The 24488-nt window shown below is 41.2% G+C and overlaps 1 protein-coding gene across 1 annotated transcript in view; it reads left to right on the top strand.

Annotated features, from left to right (window-relative positions):
• cps1 (carbamoyl-phosphate synthase 1, mitochondrial) overlaps window positions 1-24488 on the top strand; it is a 289732-nt gene that overhangs the window by 70963 nt on the left and 194281 nt on the right. The window contains exons 18-21 of the mRNA XM_051930296.1: window positions 1702-1912; window positions 6050-6248; window positions 6876-7052; window positions 24345-24463. Of these exons, the coding sequence (XP_051786256.1) occupies window positions 1702-1912; window positions 6050-6248; window positions 6876-7052; window positions 24345-24463 (706 nt within the window). The remainder of the gene's footprint in view (window positions 1-1701; window positions 1913-6049; window positions 6249-6875; window positions 7053-24344; window positions 24464-24488) is intronic.

A 24488-nucleotide genomic window follows, 5' to 3' on the forward strand; every position in this document is an offset into this window, starting at 1 on the left:
CGATCTGTCTGTCAACCTCCAGCTCCATTCTTCCCTCACTCGTGAACAAGACCCCGAGATACTTGAACTCCCCACTTGAGGCAGTACTGTGCTCCCAACCCGGAGAGAGCATTCCACCCTTTTCCAGCTGAGAACCATGGCCTCGGATTTAGAGGTGCTGACTCTCATCCCCGCTGCTTCGCACTCGGCTGCGAACCGCTCCAGTGAGAGCCTGAGGTCACTGTCCGATGAAGCCAACAGAAGCACGTCATCCACAAATAGCAGAGATGAGATTCTGAGTTCACCGAACAAGATCCCCTCCCCTCCTTGGCTGTGCCTAGAAATTCTGTCCATATAAGTTATGAACAGAATCGGTGACAAAGGGCAGCCCTGGCAGAGTCCAACCTCAACAGGAAACGAGTCCGACTTATTACCGGCAATGCGGACCAAGCTCCTGCTCCTCCTGTACAGGGACTGGATGGCTCGTAACAACAAGCCTTGTACCCCGTACTCTTGGAGTACACCCCATAGGATGCTTTGAGGGACACGGTCGAATGCCTTCTCCAAATCCACAAAACACACGTGGATTAGTTGGGCAAACTCCCATGCCCCCTCCAGGATCCCGGCCATGGTGTAGAGCTGGTCCAGTGTTCCACGGCAGGAATGGAATCTGTATTGTTCCTCTTGAATCCAAGATTCGACCATCGACAATCAATAATGGCTTCAGAAGGTATTCAGATCCCTTTATTATCTTCACACTTTATTGTGTTGGAGGTTTCATTTTTAATGGATTCATGTTCCATCAATCCACACTCAACAATCCATAATGACATCAAAAACTGAAATCTGTCATTCTTAGAAGGATTCAGACCTTTTCCTTTGACACTCCAGAGTGTGTATCTGGTGCCTCCTGCTTACTTCCGTTGTCCTTGAGATGTTTCCAGGACGTGATTGAACTCCACCTGTGGCAGGCTGAATTATTTGGACATCATTTAGAAAGTCTCACGTGTTTGTGTGTAGAGATGTTTCACAATTCTCACTGATTGTCAGGACAAAAACCCAGCCATGAAGTCCAAGGAACTCGCTGTAGACCTCCACAATCAGGTTGTGGTGAGGTGAAGATCGAGGCCAGGTTGATAAACCCATTTCTAAAGCATTGAGTGCTCCCAGGAACTGTAAAATGGAAGAAGTGGAAATGGAAACACCAGGATGGCTTCTAGAGGTGGCTGTCCTACCAAAGTGAGTAACCAGAGACTAGAAGAGCCTCGGTCAGGGAGGTGAACAAGTGTTCAATTATCCCTCTAACAGAGCTTCAGAAGTCCTCTACTAACCTGTAAAAAGGACAACCATCTCAGTGCCTGCACTCAGTGAAGACTGCTGTACAAAAATCAACTGAATTGATTTGATGTACAAAAAGAAGAAACTTCAACATTACTCTGTCACATAATGTGCCCCTTTGTGGCCATGAACTTGGAATGTAAAGATGAGGCTACCAGCTTCATCCCCATGTGACCCAGACTGAATTATTAATCTGCCATTGTTCACATTGCAGAATTACACAAGCAGTTGTGAGTAAATTTGTCATTTGTAACTGCTGCCATTTTCTTCCACAGTAACATCTGATCTTTCTCTCTCTGTAGAAGCTCAGAGCTCTCGATTGTCTGATGAGGGTGTCAGGTTCTTATCTTCGTTCATTTTGTGTTTTTTTTTTCTTTCTCCCAGGTGACTCCATTGTTGTGGCCCCCAGCCAGACACTTTCTAACGAGGAGTACCACATGCTGCGTGAAACGGCAATTAAAGTGGTGCGCCACCTGGGCATTGTGGGCGAGTGCAACATCCAGTATGCTCTGCACCCTTCCTCGCTAGAATATCGCATCATTGAAGTCAATGCCCGCTTGTCTCGGAGTTCTGCTCTCGCTTCGAAAGCCACTGGGTAAGACCTGCTACCTGGCACCAACATGGGTCCTGTTTGTTGTAAAAGGCGACAAGTATTTAATCAATGATAATCATCCCAAAATAATATTAACCATACAACGCCAAAATGAGGAAGATTTCAAAATGTCATAAATGATGTAGTAGGCTAGCCACCTACAAAGGGGTCATCATGGCCTAAAGTGGCACTAGCATGGCACAAAACAGGGGATGACTTCTGCAGGGATAATCAAAGAAAGAAAGAAAGAAAGAAAGAAAGAAAGAAAGAAAGAAAGAAAGAAAGAAAGAAAGAAAGAAAGAAAGAAAGAAAGAAAGAAAGAAAGAAAGAAAGAAAGAAAGATGCTTCTGGCTTTCATTGTAAGTGAATGGAAGTCCTGTTTATGTTGAGGCTACAGTAAATGGTGCCCAAGGTAGGAATCCTCCAATCACACCAGTGGTCTTGTGTTCAATGAAGGCAGGCAGGCCAGGACATTTATTTATTTGGCTGATGCCTTTATCCAAGGTGACTTACAACATTTGTTATACAATTGGTTCCATTTCTTTCTGGCTTTCCAATTGGAGCACAGGGAGGTCACATGACTTGTTCAGGTTCACACACCATCAGTCAGTAGTGGGTTTTGAACCTACAACCTCAGGGTTTGAGGTCCAAAGTCTTAACCACAACACCACACTGCCTGCCAGAAGCTGGTATGTGTTGTGTCTGGACCTTAACAGCAGATTAGGGACGACGGGTAGAGTGGCATTGTGCTGTAAGATAGGTACGTAAGCAAAGAGAAAAGACACCACATAATAGATAGATATTAAAAGCACAATATAATGAAATGGAAAGGTACAAAGCAATAGGTACATCCTACATACATAAGAGATAGAAAAATAAACATGAAAGGCACTATATAATAGAAAAGAAATGCACAAAGCCATAGAGAGTTCCTATCTACCTAACGGATAGATAAAGAAAAGTGAAAGGCACTATATATACGAGTGAGATGAAAAGCACTATATAATAGATAGACCATTCCACAGTATAACAGATAGTCATGAAGGGCACTATATAGTAGAGAGATATGAAAGGCACTATATAAGAGATAACCAGGTCTGAAAGGTGCTATATGAGAGATAGACCTGAAAGGCACTGTAAGAGAGAGATTGGAATGCCATTATATTATAGATAGATGGATGGATGAAAGACACTATATAAGAGATAGATAGATATATACAGTAGATAGATAGGAAATGCATGACAATAGATAGAAGGAAAAGGCACTATATTATATATAAAAACTTTAGATAGATAAATATGAAGGCACTAATGAAATGAAAAATAGAGGGATATTAAGGGCAAAATACAATAGATTTAAAAAGCCTTAAATAATATAGATACAGTAGTATATAAATATACTGAAGAGAATGTATACATTAAGATAGATATAAAAGGCAATGTATAATAGATACCAAAAGTACAAAGCAACAGACAGTTCTTGTCTGCCATTTAGATAATTAAATGCACTAAGTATAGAGAGATATTGAAAGGTACTATATGTAGATAGATAGATAGATAGATAGATAGATAGATAGATAGATAGATAGATAGATAGATAGATGTGAAAGGCACTATAAAATGATAGATAGATAGATGTGAAAGGCACAATATAATAATAGATAGATAGATAGATAGATAGATATGAAAGGTGCTATATGTAGATAGATAGATAGATAGATAGATAGATAGATAGATAGATAGATAGATAGATAGATAGATAGATAGATAGATAGATAGATATGAAAGGTGCTATATGTAGATAGATAGATAGATAGATAGATAGATAGATAGATAGATAGATAGATAGATAGATAGATAGATAGATAGATATGAAAGGTGCTATATATAGATAGATAGATAGATATGAAAGGTGCTATATGAAGATAGATGGATAGATAGATATGAAAGGTGCTATATGTAGATAGATAGATAGATAGATAGATAGATAGATAGATAGATAGATAGATAGATAGATAGATAGATAGATAGATATGAAAGGTGCTATATGAAGATAGATAGATAGATAGATAGATAGATAGATAGATAGATAGATATGAAAGGTGCTATATGAAGATAGATGGATAGATATATATGAAAGGTGCTATATATATATATAGATAGATAGATAGATAGATAGATATGAAAGGTGCTATATGTAGATAGATAGATAGATAGATAGATAGATAGATAGATAGATAGATAGATAGATAGATAGATAGATAGATATGAAAGGTGCTATATGAAGATAGATGGATAGATATATATGAAAGGTGCTATATATATATATAGATAGATAGATAGATAGATATGAAAGGTGCTATATGTAGATAGATAGATAGATAGATAGATAGATAGATAGATATGAAAGGTGCTATATGAAGATAGATGGATAGATATATATGAAAGGTGCTATATATATAGATAGATAGATAGATAGATAGATAGATAGATAGATAGATAGATATGAAAGGTGCTATATGAAGATAGATAGATAGATAGATATGAAAGGTGCTATATGAAGATAGATGGATAGATAGATATGAAAGGTGCTATATATATATATATATAGATAGATAGATAGATAGATATGAAAGGTGCTATATGTAGATAGATAGATAGATAGATAGATAGATAGATAGATAGATAGATAGATAGATATGAAAGGTGCTATATATAGATAGATAGATAGATAGATAGATAGATAGATAGATAGATAGATAGATAGATAGATAGATAGATAGATAGATATGAAAGGTGCTATATGTAGATAGATAGATAGATAGATAGATAGATAGATAGATAGATAGATAGATAGATAGATAGATAGATATGAAAGGTGCTATATATATATATATATATATAGATAGATAGATAGATAGATAGATAGATAGATATGAAAGGTGCTATATGTAGATAGATAGATAGATAGAAGGTCCTATATAAGAGATAAACAGATCTGAAAGGTGCTATATGGCAGATAGACAGCTAGATATATAGGTAGATGGATTTGAAAGACATTATAGGAGAGAAACAGAAATTGCGTTGTATTATACATAAGTAGACATGAAAGGCACAATACTGTACAATATATTGAAATAAAAGGCACTATATTATATACAGTACTAGCTGTCCCCAGTGGCTCCTCTAGCTAAGCGGAGGCGAGGTCCTCTCCAAAACATGGCCAGAGGTAGAGCGACTCGAACGGAGGCTGGCATGTGAGTGAGGGGGTCCCGCCCGTCTCCCCACTCCTGACGTCACACTTCCCCCTCCCCTCGGCCCGCAGCCTCTGTCTTGGATTAGCACGAATATAGTGAACTATGATACTTAACATGATGAGAGAAGTCGCAAAATCAACCGGAATGTTCAAGCAAATTATAGAAAAAAAAACCCGATCTAAATCCGTCAAGTAGTTCTCTCGTGAAAAGCGGACAGACATAAAGACAGACAGACAGGTGTTGGATTTTATATATAGAGAGAGATTTATACAAACATTTGATAGATGGGTATGAAAGCACTATGTAATAAAATGAAAAATAGAGAGATAATAAAGGCACTTCATAACTGACAGAAAAGACACAATACATTAGATTTAAAAGTCCCTGTATAATAAAGATAGTATATAACTACACTGTAGACAATTTACACTTCTAGATGGATGTGAAATGCACTGTATAATAAAATGATGTATAGAGAAACACTAAAGACACTCAATAACAGATGACTAAGTAAGGCAGGGTATGACAGATATGAAAGATTTTACATAATAGATAAATAAATATAAAAGGCAGCATTTAATATTTACTGTAGATATGAAAATCCTTCTGTATTAGAGAGACACAGTAGATTTGAAAGGCGCTCCATACAGTTTATTCATATTAGCGGTTCCTCCTTTCCTGCCATCATTAATAACTCGTCCTTTAGTGCATTTACAGTTTGCAATGGAGATGCATTGAATCTTCTTATATTTATATTTGTGTATATTCTGTTATTTAAATAATGACATTATTACTTCTCCATAAACCTTTGAAGTGTAATTCTTTCTCTATTCTCACTTCCTGCAGTTTTATCGTTTCTCTGCGCTGTCCCTCTCTCTTCCAGTTACCCACTGGCGTTTGTGGCAGCGAAGCTGGCCCTGGGCATCACTTTGCCAGAGATCAAAAATGTCCTGTCAGGTACGACGACGGCCTGCTTTGAGCCGAGTTTGGACTACATTGTGACCAAGGTCCCCCGGTGGGACTTGGACCGCTTCCAGGGCACCTCCAGGGAGATCGGCAGTGCGATGAAGAGTGTGGGAGAGGTAACTGACTCTCTATGGAGACTTTTATGGGGAGCAGATCTCCTTTGGGTACATAATTCACAGAGGTGCTGCGTACTGCTGGGGCAGGCAAGCAGTGATCCTCGAACCCTTCTGTCCTTTATCCTCTGCTTCCTAATTGGGTACAGGTGCGAGGAGCTATTCCTTCCATGGCATCATTTAAGTGCCTGACTCATCTTCCCACCACCGCATGTGTATGCGGTGCGGTCAGCCAGCTCCCCAATTAACAGTGGAGCGAAATGCACTTACGTATACCCGCACCCGACCGGAGCCTTCACATTCAGGGCACGAGTATTTATTTTTAAAATCGAACCTGCTTTACCACAGGGTGGTAAAGAAAATCTGGTAGTTGAGGTGAGATCTAGCAGGATGAGGATGGTAGCTGTAGCCAGCCATAACGTAACGGGTCGACAGTGGTGAGAATGGTGGATGGTCCCTCTTGAAGTCTGACTGGTTAGGCTCATTCGGTCTTGACTTGGCTTGAGACAGCATGGCCAAGTGTTTTGGACAGAAAGCAGGGGAGAGAGTCTGCTTTGTAATTACCTTCTTGACATCGGGCGAGTGTGAGCTTCCCACCCATGTAAAGAGCTGCTGTTCTTTGCTCCTCAGGTGATGGCCATCGGGAGAACATTTGAAGAAAGCTTTCAGAAGGCCCTGCGTATGTGCCACCCTTCAGTTGATGGATTTATACCGCGTCTCCCGCTCAAAAAACGATGGCGTGAGAGCTTGGATCTTCACCAGGAGCTTGCTGTGCCTTCCAGCACTCGTGTGTTTGCCCTTGCAAAGGTAAATGGCGTCGCAGGGGGGATGTGTTCATAGCTTGCACTGTCTCAATGGTGCCTTTGATAGAGCGGAACAAAGTCTTTACACAAATCCATGAAGAGCAGAAAGCAAAATAATAATCTTAAAATAAGGAGCCAAGGTACAAACAATTAAGAGAAAAAAAAACAAAGCTTGCATCCTTACATGATTATCTACATTTATAAAGGTGAATTACTTATTTTTACACTTTATGCATTGAGTTAGTAGTGCACCATGAAATTCACATATCTCTGTTATATACCATTTGGTATGGGATTCGTAAAAGCAGTGTTGATGTTTGTGATGCACCATCTGTTGGAATGGAAAATGCAATGCATATGTCTCTGTTATATGCTATTTGGTCTAGGACTTGTAAAAGCAGTGCTAATGTTTGTGACATGCCATCTGTTGCAATAAAAGTGCAATGCATATGTCTCTCTTATATGCCATTTGGTATGGGATTGATAAAAGCAGTCTTAATGTTTGAGATGAGCCATCTGTTGGAATGGCAAATACTATGCATATGTTTTTATTATTTGACATTTAGTGTAAGATTCGTAAAAGCAGTGTTAATGCTTGTTATGTGCCATCTATTGGAATGGCAAATGCAATGCATATGTCTCTGCTATATGCTATTTGGTCTAGGATTTGTAAAAGCAGTGCTAAAGTTTGCAATGTGCCATCTGTTGGAATGGCAAATGCAATGCATATGTCTCTGCTATATGCCATTTGGTCTAGGATTTGTAAAAGCAGTGCTAATGTTTGTGATGTGCCATCTGTTCCAATGAAAGTGCAATGCATATGTCTCTCTTATATGCTATTTGGTATGGGATTGATAAAAGCAGTCTTAATGTTTGAGATGAGCCATCTGTTGGAATGGCAAATACTATGCATATGTTTTTGTTGTATGCCATTTGGTATAGGATTCGTAAAAGCAGTGTTAATGTTTGTAATATGCCATCTATTGGAATGGAAAATACAATGCATACGTCTCTGTTATACAGTATGCCAGCTGGTCTAGGATTCGTAAAAGCAGTGTTAATGTTTGTGATGCACCATCTGTTGGAATGACAAATGCAATGCATTTTTTTTATTAAAAATGTTTGTGATACGCCATCTTTTGGAATGACAGAGACACAGCAACCAGACAGACACACAGATAGACACACAGACACGTAACCTTTTATTAAGGTGGATTCATACGGATATTTGTCCAGTGCGGGACTGCAGATTGACTCACGTGGCTCCCTTTGGTAACTCGGATTGCAGTGGTGATTGTTTTTGTTTTGGTTTTGTTTTTTTTTATGCATCTTTGCGCTTTGAGAATTGATCTGCTTGCTCCCAAATGCTACTGTTTAACTGAATTCTTGTCTTCAAAAAGCAGGCAAAGGTTTCAAGCCTGCTATGGACTTTTCAAATTCAGCGGGACCCACGCAGTGTCTGCTGATATAGATCGGCAAGCCAGCGTAATTGAAACAAAGAAATATGTTTGGACTTCAGGGACGCTCATCTCCGAGAGTACAGTTAAAGCTTAATTCCGAAAGCTTTCACAGCCACCTCGTTTGTAGATTTAACTTTTGAACTTGTTAGTCGTAATCGTGCTGGGCCAAAACTCCCAACCACCCAGCGCTGATCTGCTGCCCTGATGTTCTGTCAAATTAGAAGGTTACTGCAGCTGCATAGGAGAAGCATGGGGGTGGGGGGTGGGAACGGGACACTGTGTTGATAAAGTAGGCAGCTGGCAGGTCCGTGTGGCACGGTGCTTAAGGCTTTGGACCCAAAACTTGTGGGTTTGAGTCCTGCCAATCCCACTATGTGACCATAAGCAGGTCACTTCACAGAAACAAACCAACTGTATCTCCGATATTGGCTGACAGTATCAGTCCAATCATAAATAATAAAAAAATGAATACCTGCAGTATGATGACACAGTGGGCTGTGCGTCACTCACTGGGGGTCTGATTTCCGACTCTATTGCAATTTTAACCTTCTCTCTTTCCTCCCACATCGCAAAGATGCACAGTTTAGGGGGATTAACAATTCTAAACTGACTGGACGAATGTCTGTGTGTCTTATGAAGGAGTGCTGCCCCCTTCTGGGTGGATTCTTACATTTGCACCCTGGACCATCACTAGAACCAACCTGTACTTGGCAAAGTTGGCTCAAAAACAAATCGATTGACAAATGCAGGCAATATGCATTTATTATTATTTTAAAAAGAAAACTCCTTGGGCCTAGTGGTTAGCACTACTGCCTCATGACTCCCAGGCAGGGGTCTCATTTATAAAATTTGCGTGGATTCCAGCATGAAAATATATTCAAATCCCAAAAACCAACAAAACAGGAAAATATGTACAACAACAACTTTTTCTTCATCTTCATCTTCATCTTCTTCTTCTTTTGGCTGCCCCCAATACAACATCATTTATTTCTAGAGCACATTTTTATACAAATGATATAGCTCAAAGTGCTTTACAAGATGAAGAAAGAAAAATATAAAAATAAAATTAGGCAATACTAATTAACAAAGAATAAAGTAAGGTCTGATGGCCGGGAAAAAAACAAAAAAAGAAGACCACCCGGCCCCCCACTGGCCAGTCTACCTAACAATCAGTCCTCATGGTTTTCAGTCTTCACATGGAAGCATTAGATAATGATGATGATGATGGTCATGTGAACCTCTGACTATCAATGTGGGGACTGCATGGCACCCTGATCAGGTGGTGGTGGTGGCGCAGGTCGCAGATGTACGCCAAAAGCGCCCCCTGCTGGCCTCATCAACACCAGCCCAAGCTTGGTCTCCAATCCAAGTACAGGCTGGTCCTTAAAACGCTTAGCTTCTGAAGTGTGGGTGGTATGTTTCCAGATGAGACCCCCCCCCATAGCTCACATTTAGGATATAATTGGACTTTTTCTTCTTCACTCAGCTGCACTGGCACCCCATCCAGGGTTTGTTCCTGCCTTGCACCGTATGTTAGCTTAATACGCTCCAGTGGCTTCCCCCTAAAATAGCGACCCCAGTCTGGAATGAGTGGGTTAGAAAATGACACAACGTTCTTCATCCAGTTTATCGCTCATCTGTGGTGGGCAGCAGATATGAATTAAATCCTGTGCCCATGCTGGGTTATTTTGCGCCCTAGGCCAAGCTTATTAGTATGCCAACTGACTGTTTGGTAGCTGAACCATGCAGGTGGGTATTTCCTCCCCTTATGATCTGCGCCCTAGGCGAATGACTAATTCACCATAATGGTGGGACTTTAGGGGGACTTTGCGTCTCCAGTGTTCATTTCTACTTTTGCCCTGCAGTGCCCCTCGTTCATGGTGTGAAGGCTCCGTCGCGCTCACAGTTTGCCGCTCTACTTGGTTTGGGGCGAAATCTGCAACTCTCGCTTGTCCCTGCAGCACTTGGTGCTGGAAACAGATAGAGCGAGAGAAAGCGAAAGAGAACAAAAGAGAAGATCAGCCACACTTGGAACAGCAGGGCACATGGGAAGAGTGCCACACTGATGCGGCAAGAGAGTCGGGAAAGCCAAAAATGTGTCTCTCCACGCTGGGTGCTATTGCTTGCTGTTCACTGGCAAGACCTTTATGTGGGAAGTGCCAGAGACCAGCGGAGAAGAAAAATGACAGCGACAGATGGTGCAGTTGAAGGTTGCACATTTTTGTTGGCTCCATCCAACCCCGCACAAGAGGGTAAGCATTCGGACGTGCCATGAATGTGAGCCAAGCATCCCCCCCCAAAAAAAACAAAAAAATACACACACACGCACACCCACACACACACACTGGCTCCAGCAGAGGGCGCTTCCCACCTGGGATTGTGTTCTTTATAGAAATGCAATGCAGCACATACTTGAACCGGTGTATGTATATATATATATATTGTGACACAGACTACGAATGCCGTGAATGTAATTACCCCGATCTACATGCTGTCAAATAAACGAACCACACGCCGTGGCGCAACGTTAGGGGCATCACCTCTGGCGCTGACGTCCGAGGTTCGATTCCCGAGAGGGAGTGCAGTGGAGTTTGTACACCTGATGAGCCCAGAATGAGGGCGAAACACGTGTCGTGTACTCTTTGCATTTATTTGACAGTAAACTATTTCAACCATATATATATATATGGTACAAAAAATTATATACGAGGGGGAGTCAAGCTACAGTTACAAAATGGGATCTGTCAGAAAATTAACCAAACCTTCACAAAACTGAGAATGTCATTGCTCAATGGAGTCTCCACCCTTCTCAACGCACTTGCGCCACTTGCCTGGCAGTGCCAGGATTCCAGCAGAATGAAAAGTTTTGTCTTTCACTCGCTTCACTCTGCCAACCCCCAGGGGTGTCAGGGTGTCCCTCCGTTAGAGAAAACAATTGTATTTAAAGAGGTGGTATATAAAAGAAGGAGCGGCACGGTGGCGCAGTGGGTAGCGCTGCTGCCTCGCAGTAAGGAGACCCGGGTTCGCTTCCCGGGTCCTCCCCTGCGTGGAGTTTGCATGTTCTCCCCGTGTCTGTGTGGGTTTCCTCCCACAGTCCAAAGACAGGGTAGGTGCGCTGGCAATCCTAAATTGTCCTTAGTGTGTGCTTGGTGTGTGTGTGTGTGTGCCCTGCAGTGGACTGGCACCCCCTACCCGGGGTTTGTTTCCTGCCTTGAGCCCAGCAGACCCCCGTGACCATATGGTTAGGATATATGGATGATTGTGGGTTCGCTTCCCGGTTCCTCCCTGTGTGGATAGCGCCTTGAGTACTAAGAAAAGCGCTATATAAATGTAATGAATTATTATTATTATTATTATATAGCGGGTTGGATAATGTATGGATGGATGGTATATAAAAGAATAGGTAGGGTGCGGGAGGAGGATGGTTTGGTCCTTAGTTATTACAGAGAGAAAATCAGTTACTTGAGTATTTCACTACAACTGTCTATTTTAAATATCAATGAATAATAAAATGTAGCAAAAAGTAAAAGTACAAAAGTAGATGTGAAAAAACTAAAACATAATAAAACGTACTGTAAATAAAAAAATGAAATTACATTAACGCCTCGCCAAAAACCGTATTAAGAATTGCTTCATCTTCTTACTTACATTCTGATCACGTTGCTTTTTCGCATTTCTGTTTGCATATTGTTCGGGATATTTGCCTCTTTCTCGTTTAATGAACGATTCTCTTTGTTCTTGATTTTTATTCTGTGCAGCTCTTTTTGTGTTCATTTTCTCTTTTTTTGACGTTCATTATTAGCTCTTGCCGTTGTTTTTCTGCCATGATTTAAAATTCGACAAACTTGAATAGGTAATCTGTTTGTCTGCCTTGCCATTATAACCGACTGCGTTGAAAGGCGAGTTAGCAGCACTGAGAGTGTCACGGGGTGGGATGGAGAGAGGATGTGCGCAGTGGGAGCAATGATTGGGCGAGTGGTGCGGAGGGGCGTGGCCAAGGCTGAATAACACGGGCACGTGTGTGTATGTATGTATATATAGAGAGAGATATATCACTCAAAAGAGGACCAGAATAATCTGTAATAACTCTCGCTACAACGAAACAACGTGCTCCTCAGTATATGGAGCTTCGAACACGCCGGGATGCCCCTGTGTCAGAGTGATGAGGTAGCTGTTGCGACATTTAAACTCTGTTTGCAACTTCTGGGTGCCTACCACCCGTACCCCTTCGCTCAGTCACGATGGTGGTGTACAGTATTGAGCAGCACGTCTTCATGATGCGAACCTATTGGATCACCAATTCATTTAAGAGATGTCAGGATCAACTGGATGACCGCGAGTTAACAGAATGTTACTTCCAGCAAGATGGAGCAACGTATCACACATCGACAAGGAGCATGGCAAGAAATGGAGTCCTTCTTCGGCAACAGGGTCATTTCAAAGCAGTTTTTGCCACCACAGTCACCAGATCTGACACCACCAGACTTCTTCCTTTGGGGGTCTTTCCCTCAAAGGAAAAATCTATCGGAACAAGCCTCGCACTGTGGAAGATTGAAAGGAAAACATCCAACGTAAAATTGCTGCTCTCCCCCTTGAGAGACATTTGCAGAGAAGACTGCATGAAAGTAAATCCAGAGGGTGCACTGCAAGGTGCAAGACACTCATAAGCCTCAAGAATAGAAAGGCTAGATTGGACTTTGCTAAAGAATATCTAAAAAAGCCAGCACAGTTCTGGAAAAACATTCTTTGGACAGATGAAACCAAGATCAACCTCTACCAGAATGATGGCAAGAAAAAAGTATGGAGAAGGCGTGGAACAGCTCATTATCCAAAGCATAGCACATCATCTGTAAAACACGGTGGAGGCAGTGTGATGGCTTGGGCGTGCATGGCTGCCAGTGGCACTGGGACACTAGTGTTTATTGATGATGTGACACAGGACAGAAGCAGCCGAATGAATTCTGAGGTGTTCAGAGACATACTGTCTGCTCAAATCCAGCTAAATACAGCAGTCAAATTGATTCATGATACAGATGGACAATGACCCAAAACATACAGCCAAAGCAACCCAGGAGTTTATTAAAGCAAAGAAGTGGAAAATTCTTGAATGTCCAAGTCAGTCACCTGATCCTAACCCAACTGAGCAGGCATTTCACTTGTTGAAGACTAAACTTCAGACAGAAAGGCCCACAAACAAACAGCAACTGAAAGCCGCTGCAGTAAAGGCCTGGCAGAGCATTAAAAAGGAGGAAACCCAACATCTGGTGATGTCCAGGAGTTCAAGACTTCAGGCTGTCATTGCCAGCAAAGGGTTTTCAACCAAGTATTAGAAATGAACATTTGATTTCCAGTTATTTCATTTGTCCAATTACTTTTTGAGCCCCTGAAATGAAGGGATTGTGTTCAAAAAATGCTTTAGTTGCCTCACATTTTTATGCAATTGTTTTGTTCACCGCACTGAATTAAAGCTGAAAGTCTGCACTTCAACTGCATCGGAGTTGTTTTATTTCAAATTCATTGTGGTAATGTACAGAACTAAAATTAGAAAAAAGTTGTCTCTGTCCAAATATTGATGGACCTAACTATATCTATATCATATATATATATATATATATATATATATATATATATATATATATATATATATATATATATATATATATACAGTATATATATATATATATATATATATATATATATATATATATATATATATATATTCACAGCATTCGTAGTCTGTGTCACAATCTGATTGTATGGGTGGTTACCTACCAGGTAATGCTTGTGGTTGGCCAGCAATCTGCTAACATCCGCCACGGTGTCCTCAGTTTGTGAGGAGCAGATCATAGAATGGTTGAAATAGTTTACTGTCAAATAAATGCAAAGAGTACACGACACGTGTTTCGCCCTCATTCTGGGCTCATCAGGTGTATACACTCCACTGCACTCCCTCTCGGGAATCGAACCTCAGACGTCAGCGCCAGAGGCGATGCCCCTAACGTTGCGCCACGGCATGTGGTTCGTTTATTTGGGCACCGTGGCGGATGTTAGCAGATTGCTGGCCAACCACAAGCGTTACCTGGTAGGTAACCACCCATACAATCAGATTGTGACACAGACTTCGAATGCCGTGAATGTAATTACCCCCGATCTACATGCTGTCAAATAAACGAACCACACGCCGTGGCGCAACGTTAGGGGCATCGCCTCTGGCGCTGACGTCCGAGGTTCGATTCCCGAGAGGGAGTGCAGTGGAGTGTGTACACCTGATGAGCCCAGAATGAGGGTGAAACACGTGTCGTGTACTCTTTGCATTTATTTGATAGTAAACTATTTCAACCATATATATATATATTTATATATATATATATATATATATATATATATATATATATATATATATATATATATATATATATATATATATTGTAACAGATATGCGTGTTGTCCACCTCTCGAACCCTCAGGTACCACTCTTGAGACCAGGTGAAAGTACAATAACTATTTTTATTATTGTACAGTGCACAAAGCACTCCACACACCACACTCATATATTCAATAAACAATTCTCTAATAAACAATCCTCCACTCCCAGACACGTCGCCACCCTACCTCCCAGCTCAGCTCAAATGTCTGGGCTCACCCAGAGTCCTTTTAAAGCCCCTGACCCGGAAGTGGCTCCAAGCCAAACCCACAAGTCCGTTTTCCTTCCGGGTCAGGGCAAAGTCCTTTTCTTCATCCCGGGAGCACATCGCTTCTTCCAGTCACGTGACTGGGATGCACTCCCGGGTTAAAGGGCATGCCAGAGCCCACTAGCCCCCCTACAGCGACTCCTGGCGGCCCCCAAGGTATCCAGCAGGGCTGTGTCAAAACACTACAAAGTCCATAAGGCCCTGCTGGAACTCGGGGCACAAATATGCTGTCCGGAGGGCTCCTCCTAGCGGCCTGGGGGTGATGACCGGAGTCCATAGCCGGTCGTCTGTCACAATATATATATATATATATATATATATATATATACACACTAAGGGGGTTCACCCCCTGCTCGCATTGCTCGCCAACCCTCCTGGACTGCACTTTCTCTTCACATCTCTGCCGCTTGCGTTGTGAAGAGGGGGGCTGAACACACCCCTAGGAGATGCGGTCGCTCCTCTGAGACCCCCTCTTAAACGGGAAACAAATACAGTTTTTTTTACCTCCTCTTTGCTCGATCAGCTGCTGGATTGCTGCTGCTGCTGCTGTGCCGCGTGATCAGAATCTCGTGCGCCGCTTCAAACATTTTAAAAGCTTGTACAGCAGCTGTCCTACTCTTTGTCTTTTATTTCTGGCCCTGGGCGTGGTTAAATCTGTTGGCACAAAGTCTCGTCTCGCAGGATGTAAGTTCTCTATATAATTTTTAGTTTATAATTTAAAAAATGGAATAAGAATCTGAATATTTAACAACATCACATTAAAGTTCAATAACTTCTGAAAAGAATACACCAAACATATAGATGTAGGTTTTAAAATAAGCCCAATTTAAAGCGTGACATAAAAAGGTCACATAAAATCGTTGCAGTTTTAGGGTTAGGATTTTATATATACAGTAGAGAGTAGATATACAGTATATATATATATATATATATATATATATATATATATATATATATATATACATATATACATATATATATATATATATATATATATATATATATATATATATATATACATATATCTGTGGTGGGTTGGCACCCTGCCCAGGATTGGTTCCTGCCTTGTGCCCTGTGTTGGCTGGGATTGGCTCCAGCAGACCCCCGTGACCCTGTATTTGGATTCAGCGGGTTGGAAAATGGATGGATGGATGGATATACATATATATATATATATACATATATATATATATATATATATATATATATATATATATATATATATATATATATATATATATATATATATATATATATATATTTGCAGCTGGAGATTCACAAAGGGAGAAAAAATGAATCACGTATCATAAAGTAGTTTTTATTCCTGAGCTTTCAACCCCTGCCAGGGGTCTTCATCAGAGGATAATGCTTAGACTTGCAAGAATCAAAGGCAATATATAGCAAAACATTACGTGGGGGGGGAGGGGTATTGGGTGTACAGTTTATTTATTATGAACATGTTCTTCTTAACTTTGCATATGCTAGATTTATGTCCAAGTGTCTGTTGATGGCGTTCTCATTACACTTACACATTGCACTTATTACACTTCACCAGCAACCACCCGGTATCTCATAAACGGAGCTGTGTTTAAACTCTATTCAGAAGAGTCCACACCCATTGTAATACGAAGGAAACAAAAATGAATGAGAGACGTTATCTCTTCCATCTTTTCACTTCAAACGGATACTCAAAAACATTCATTAATCGGAGCTTACACAGAAGATGCCAAAAAACTCAGCAAACAATTGAATTGAATCAGAACCCCCACCCCACCTGGCACTCACTCCCTTATCACCACAAGGTGTCTGAAGGTACAGGGCGCATCCTGGCCAAATCAGGCGTCAGAATAGCACACAAACCCATGAACAATCTGAGCACGGTCCTGTTTAATGCTAAAAACAAGAAATCGATAGCAGAAACACGAAACCCAGTTTATAGTATTACATGCAGTTCTTGCTCAGCGGTATACATAGGACAAACTTCAAAAAGAATCGCAACACGTATACAGGAACATCGCAACGCCATCAGAAGAAAGGACTCACTTTCATTGATCTACACGCATACTAAATCAACAGGACATACATTTAACTGGGACATTGTACAAGTAAAATTTAAGACCAGTACTAAAAGTGCCAGAGAGCTGGCCGAATCTTGGCTATCAAATGAAAACGCCATCAACAGACACTTGGACATAAATCCAGCATATGCAAACTTAAGAAGAACATGTTCATAATAAATAAACTGTACACCCAATAGCCCCCCAAAATCACACTGACTTAGCCACCACCCACGTAATGTGTTGCTATATATTGCCTTTGATTCTTGAAAGTCTAAGCATTATCCTCTGATGAAGACCCCTGGCAGGGGTTGAAAGCTCAGGAATAAAAAGTACTTTATGATACGGGATTCATTTTCTCTCCCTTTGTGGATCTCCAGCTGCAAATATGCAAACCGTATCACAGACCTTCTCTTCCATATATATATATATATATATATATATATATATATATATATATATATATATATATATATATATACAGTGTATATATATATATATATATATATATATATATATATATATACAGTGTATATATATATATATATATATATATATATATACAGTGTATATATATATATATATATATTTATATATATATATATATATATATATATATATATATATATATATATATATATATATATATATACATTTCAATGATATAATCTGGAGTAAAGTAAATCCAAAATTCATTTTATAAAGGACATTTCAAAAACTATGATTTGAGTACCTGGTGTTTCATGTTGGCATTGCCAGCTTGCCAGCCGAAAAAAAAATGACGCCTCATTATGGGTAATGTTGCGGAAAAGGCCAAAACTTTACAGTATATGTAAAGAGGATATAATTTATTAGTAGAGGATTTTTTTTCCTTCTTCTTAGCTAGAACGATAAATCTGACTGCAAAATACAGAAGGTAGTGTACGCGTTTTTCCAAGCATGGCCTGACGACCCGCTGCCATTTAAAGGCACTTCATTTGTCGTCCCCTAATTGCCCCTTCTTTTGACACCATTTTTAGGCTGACTAACTTCTTTTTTTTTTTTTTTTTTGTTGCTTAATCTCTGCTAAAATATCACCAACAATCATTCTCACATATTGTGGCCAACCCAGCACGAAACGAAAAATGTGAGTGCTGAAAGAAATGATTGCTAGTGACAGATTTATTTAGAAGTAATGGGCCAAATCTCATAAAGCACAGATACATCAATATGTTTCAAGGTTAGCCTGGTAGCATTCATATTGTAATATTGTATTGTTCCTGGGATCCATAATTTCATTTTGGGCTGGTTATGGGCTCCATTAGAATACAGGCTGTCAGAGGTGCTGCCGCTTATTGGCTGAGCGATATCAGAAATTTCCCGTTTTCATTCTGCAGATGCGTGGAGCGCCAAGATCTAATCATCGTTACAGATTGGTCGTGCTATTGTGGCTCGTGAGCTTTTCAAAGTAGAACAAAGTATAGCAGACTAAGTTAGGAAAATTTGAAACATGTGGGGACTTCGACCTTAAACTTCAAATTTAGTATATTTCAGGTGCCGGGATGTATTAGTGGCCTGTAAAAGAGAGGGGAGGCGGACATGTTTTTAGTTCTGCTGTCTTACGCTGCTATCCTTACAGATTTTGAACACGGACCCTTTGGATTTTTTTCTTATGGTACTCATCTCATCTCAAAGACGTGCCAGTCCTGTCACTTGATGTACATTGGGGGACCCGGTGGCACTTTTGTTTCACGGTTTCAGTGTCCTGAGTCTGAATCCCATGCCAAATTGCTGTGTTTGTTTAGCGTTCTTCTTCTCCTGATCAAACAAAGACTTCCTTTCAGATGCTCCTAAACCAGTGGTCTCCAATCCCAGCCCTGATGGACCCCAGTGGCTTCATCTTTTACAAATCAGCGAGTCATTCGACCTGAATTTTGAAATTGTTCAGTTAGCTGAGTTTCTCTTCCATCTCAGTAGTGTGAGATGTAATTCCATAAGCAATGATAAGTTTACTAGAAGACAAGTAACAGAATCATTTTAAGATGTCTTGTCCTACGTGTTCCTTCATTGCCTCTTCATTGTATTTGTGTGTGTCTGAGCATCTGTTCACCGGCTCTTCCGTCTCTACAGTGCGTTCCTGTAAAGCCTCTGTCATTATTTTCGTCGTGCCTTTGTCGCCTCCTGTCCCAGTCTGACTACTTTCTGAATCCATTGTGCACTATATACGAGGTGAGACACAAAAAATAACAACAACAACAACAACAACAACATTTATTTATATAGCACATTTTCATACAAAAAGTAGCTCAAAGTGCTTTACATAATGAAGAAAAGAAGAATAAAAGACAAATAAGAAATTCAAATAAGACAACCTTAGTTAACATAAAAAGGAGTAAGGTCCGATGGCCAGGGTGGACAGAAAAAACAAAAAAAAAACTCCAGAAGGCTGGAGAAAAAAATAAAATCTGTAGGGGTTCCAGGCCACGAGACCGCCCAGTCCCCTTTGGGCATTCTACCTAACATAAATGAAATAGTCCTCTTTGTAGTTAGGGTTCTCACGGAGTCACTTTATGCTGATGGTTATACAGACTTCTGGCTTTTAATCCATCCATCATTGTTGGAACATCATGGTGCTTTGGGTAGATGGTGGTGGCACAAGCCACCACCAATAGGACACCGGAAAAGGAAACAGAAGAGAGAGTAGGGGTTAGTACAAATTTTGAATGAATAGTTATTATAATGAATTGGATATACAGAGTGTCAGGATTAAATTACAGTGAAGTTATGAGAAGGCCATGTTAAAGTAATGTGTTTTCAGTAGTTTTTTAAAGTGCTCCACTGTATTAGCCTGGCGAATTCCTACTGGCAGGCTATTCCAGATGTTAGGTGCAAAAAATAACCGGACTAGGCTTGGGGATTTCCTGGAAAACCATCTGGAGGTCGGCCGGATGTGAATCATAGAACGATATCCCATCCTACACGCCCTCTCAAACCACAGTCAGTATTTGCACAACAATCGCTACACGAGTAGCCGTGATAATATCGGGTGAAAAAAAAATCGAACAGCGGATTAACATCAAATTTCTCACGAATTTTCTCTTTTTCCATTTTTGACTGACAAAAACATTACTGTCCTCAATCATCGTCCCTATTCGCCCGATTTAGCTCCTTTTGATTTTTACTTGTTCCCGAAAATCAAAAGTGACCTGAAGGGAATACATTTTTCTTCAATGGATAAAGTGAAGACAGAAATGGCAAGCCTGTTGAAGAGCTTCAAGCAAGAAGACTTCTTTCAATCAATGGAAGATACGTATGGAGCGGTGTAGAGATTGGGAGGGGAAGTATATAGAAGGTTACAGTGTTTAGAAGGCTGTGATTCAGCAATAAATATATATGCATTTTTTTTTTTTACCAATCCGGTTATTTTTGTGTCTCATCTCGTATATAGAGTGAGAGTGCCTAAAGGTCAAAGGGAATGCTTTATAGGCCATGGAGATGAGAAAGTGGGTGAGCCACCTCACTTGGTAGTAAACCAGCACCTGAGCCTCTTGAAGTTGTCCCAGAGGGGTTGGTTGAAAGGTTATTGTTTCTGCCTTCGTTAATTTCATTCTGTGTTCAAAGGTTTTCAGCAGCTGGTCAGTTATATTGAGCCAGGGTACCACATTCCATCTAGTGGCACTGTCACTAAACACATGGGAAGACATTTTACAGAAACGACACAAGACTGGACAACCCAGATGACCACAGCCAATGAGATCGCACACATAAGTGACTTTTGCACTGCGCTAACAATTAAGAACTATTTCTGATTAACATTTTACTACATGTTATTATTCTTTTTACATTTTCATCTTTTTGACAAAGGGTCTCATTAAATTAGATTAGGTTAGATAAACTTTATTAATCCCATTGGAGAAATTCAAACTCAAAACCAAATTCAATTTAGAACCAACAATTCACTAAACAGCCGACCATGGCGCGAGAGAGAAAGCATTTGCCAAGCATGTGTTCATTAATCAAGAACGAAAGTCAGAGGTTCGAAGAAGATCACATACCGTCGTAGTTCCGACCATACACGATGCCGACTGGCGATCCGGCGGCGTTATTCCCATGACCTGCCGGGCAGCCAACCGGGTAACCAAAGTCTTTGGGTTCTGGGGGGAGTATGGTTGCAAAGCTGAAACTGAAAGGAATTGACGGAAGGGCACCACCAGGTGTGGAGCCTGTGGCTTAATTTGACTCAACACGGGAAACCTCACCCAGCCCGAACGTGGCTCATAGGTGCATGCGACTGAGGCGGTGTGTGGAAAATGAACAGTCAACGTGACTCACAAGTGCATGTGGACTGTACACAGACGAAAGCAATTCAGGTGAGGAGTTGGGGGCGGACACATGAGCAGGCAGTGCGTACTGAACAATGACTTAAGAAATCGGCAGACTAGAATGGCGGGGGCGGAATGGGTGTCAGACGATCGAACTTGCCTATCTAGAGGATGTAAATGTCCTAACACGGGTTCCGTAGGTGAACCTGCAGAAGGATCGTTACTGGTTGTGCCAACCCGTCGTTGGACGGTTAGGACCCGAAACCTCTCGGGCCCGCTTCCCCGCCCTCTCTCCAGAGTTCCATCTTTGCATTCAATTACAGTCGTATCCTCAAACCCACCCCATTTGGACAACTGTGTCTTTAATTCAGTGTTTACCCATCAGTACATAATTATGTGGCGTATGCTACACTGCGGGTTGGCTAGTATTCTTAATTGTATTCCATTAGTATATTGCACATTACCAATATAGCTTATTGCACATGTTCAATTAAAAATGATCTCAGACTGAGGAGATTCAGAGTTCAGAAAGTTTATGGCAGATGGGAAAAAGCTCTTTTTTAGTCTGTTTGTGTGTACAGGGATTGACCTAAAGCGTCTGCCTGACGGGAGGAGCGCAAACAAAGAATTTCCAGGATGAGTTTTGTCCCTGAGAATGTTTTTTGGCTCTTCTCACACAGCGAGTCTTATATGAGAGTTCAAGTGATGGCAGTTCAGTCCCAATAATGGCCTCTGCTGTTTTTACGACCCGCTGCAGGGCTTCTTTAGCAGCCTTGGTGCAGCTGTTGTACCTGCAGGCCATCATGCAGTTAGTTAAGATGCTCTCTATAGTGCATCTATAGAAATTAACCAGCAGCCCCTGGGGGAAGTCAGCTCTCCTTAGTTTCCTGAGAAAATAGAGGCGTTGGTGTGCTTTGTCTATTATAGCCAAGTTGTTGTCAGCCCAGGACAGGTCCTCTGAGATGATGACTCCTGGAAACTCTCTCCACAGCATCTGCATGGATTGTTATCGGACTGTGATTGGTCTTTTTAGTGGTCCTAAAGTCCAGAATAACGTCTTTGGTCTTTTTGGTATTTAAGACCAGGTTGTTGGGTGTTGCACCATGCTGTCAGATTCTAAACCTCTTCCTTATATGCAGCTTCATTGTTGCCTGTTACAAGCCTAATGACAGCCCATAATTTAAGAATAATGTTTGATTGGTGGATGGGTTGACAGTCATGGGTAAAGAATGCATAGAGAAGGGGACTTAGTACACATCCTTGCAGCAGGGTAAGGGTGAAGGATGTGTGTTTGCCCATCCGGACAGACTGGGGGCGGTTGGTGAGAAAATCCCGTAACCAGTTGCATATGGTCGGAGCAAGTCCTAGCGCATTGAGTTTTTTGATCAGCTGGTTAGGTATGATGGTATTAAATGCAGAGCTGTAGTCAGTGAAGAGCATCCTACCATAGGTGTTGGAATTTTCCAAGTGCGAGAGGGCAGCATGTAGAGCCACACAGATGGCGTCCTCAGTTGATCTCCCATCAACACAATTTTTCCACTTTCTCCAAATTAGAAACTTTGCTAAACGAAATCTGCCCAGTTTTCCTCGACTCCCACCCATTTCTATTCCAGAAGAGATACTGAGCAGTCTTGGGGACATCGACAGTATTTCTGTAATATATTAAAAGATTTTAAAGTCCCTTCTTTTCAAAGATCCCAGAGCACAGTGGGGAAAAAGGATCTTTCACTCAATATTTAAGAAACGGAGAGGAAAGCTGCCATGCACAGAGTTCACTCATGCTCCATATGCGCCAAACATACAATTATTTAACTTAAATATCTTTAATCGAGCAAATCTGTCTCATTTAAAATTGTCCAAAATGTGTCCGGGCCAAGATCCAACCTGCCAACGTTGCAATTGAGCTCCAGCCTCACTGGGCCTCATGTTCTGGGCCTGCACCAAATGAACATCACTCCGGACCCAAATCTTTAAATGCCTTTCAGAGAGCCTGGGGGTCACAATCCCTACTAATCCACTAACAGCTGAGTTTGGTGGGCTCAAAGTGGAGAAGGACAAACAAACTCTAATGGCCTTTACCTCGCTATTAGCACGTAGACTTATCTCGCTCAAGTGGAAGAATCCTAACTCACCTCTTTTAAGTCAGCGGGTAACTGATGTCATATGTTATCTGAAATTGGAAAAAAAATCAAATTCGCCCTTAGAGGATCTGTGCAAAACTTTTATTTAAAACCTGGCAGGCCTTAATCAAAAACATTTTAGAATAAGCCTTTAAATTGGGGGAAAAGACTCCTTTCTCTCTTTACTACTCTTAACAGTTTTGCTCTGGTTGTTGGCCTTCCTCTCTTTCTCATGGGTGGGGTTTGATTTGATCTTAGTTTTGTTAAGTTTGACTTGATTGTATGGGATGTTATATGCTTTTAATAAATTAAATTAAAAAAATAGCAGTGGCTGCAGCACTGACCCCTGCTGGTCACCACTCTTAATGTCAGCCCAAGGTTCCTTGCACCATCAGCCACTGCTTCCTGCATCTGAGCCATTTCTGCCCCCATTGACACACCACACCCTGAACTGCCACTTCTTTTAGTTTGATGCCCTACCTGCACTACCATCTGTTCACACACCGGTGCCAGTCACCCTCAGGCAGGATTTCGGTTTGCACCACCCAGCCGCTGTGAATGTTTATTCCATTGTGTTTAGGAGTCATTTGTAGCTTTATGTGTGCCATTGAGCTGAATAGACAGCCCGTCACTCATCTCAGAGTGTCCTGCCCCTCTCTTCTGCAGGCTTTTCACGACGGGATGTCAGTCGATGAGATACACGCATTGACGGCCATTGACAGATGGTTCCTTCATAAGCTGAGCCGCATTGTAGCCCTGGAGAAGCACCTGGGACAGTACAACTGGTGAGTGATGGGGACTTGCGGTGGC

This window comes from Erpetoichthys calabaricus, chromosome 8 (genome assembly GCF_900747795.2).
Source record: "Erpetoichthys calabaricus chromosome 8, fErpCal1.3, whole genome shotgun sequence".
NCBI classification, from domain to species: domain Eukaryota; kingdom Metazoa; phylum Chordata; class Cladistia; order Polypteriformes; family Polypteridae; genus Erpetoichthys; species Erpetoichthys calabaricus.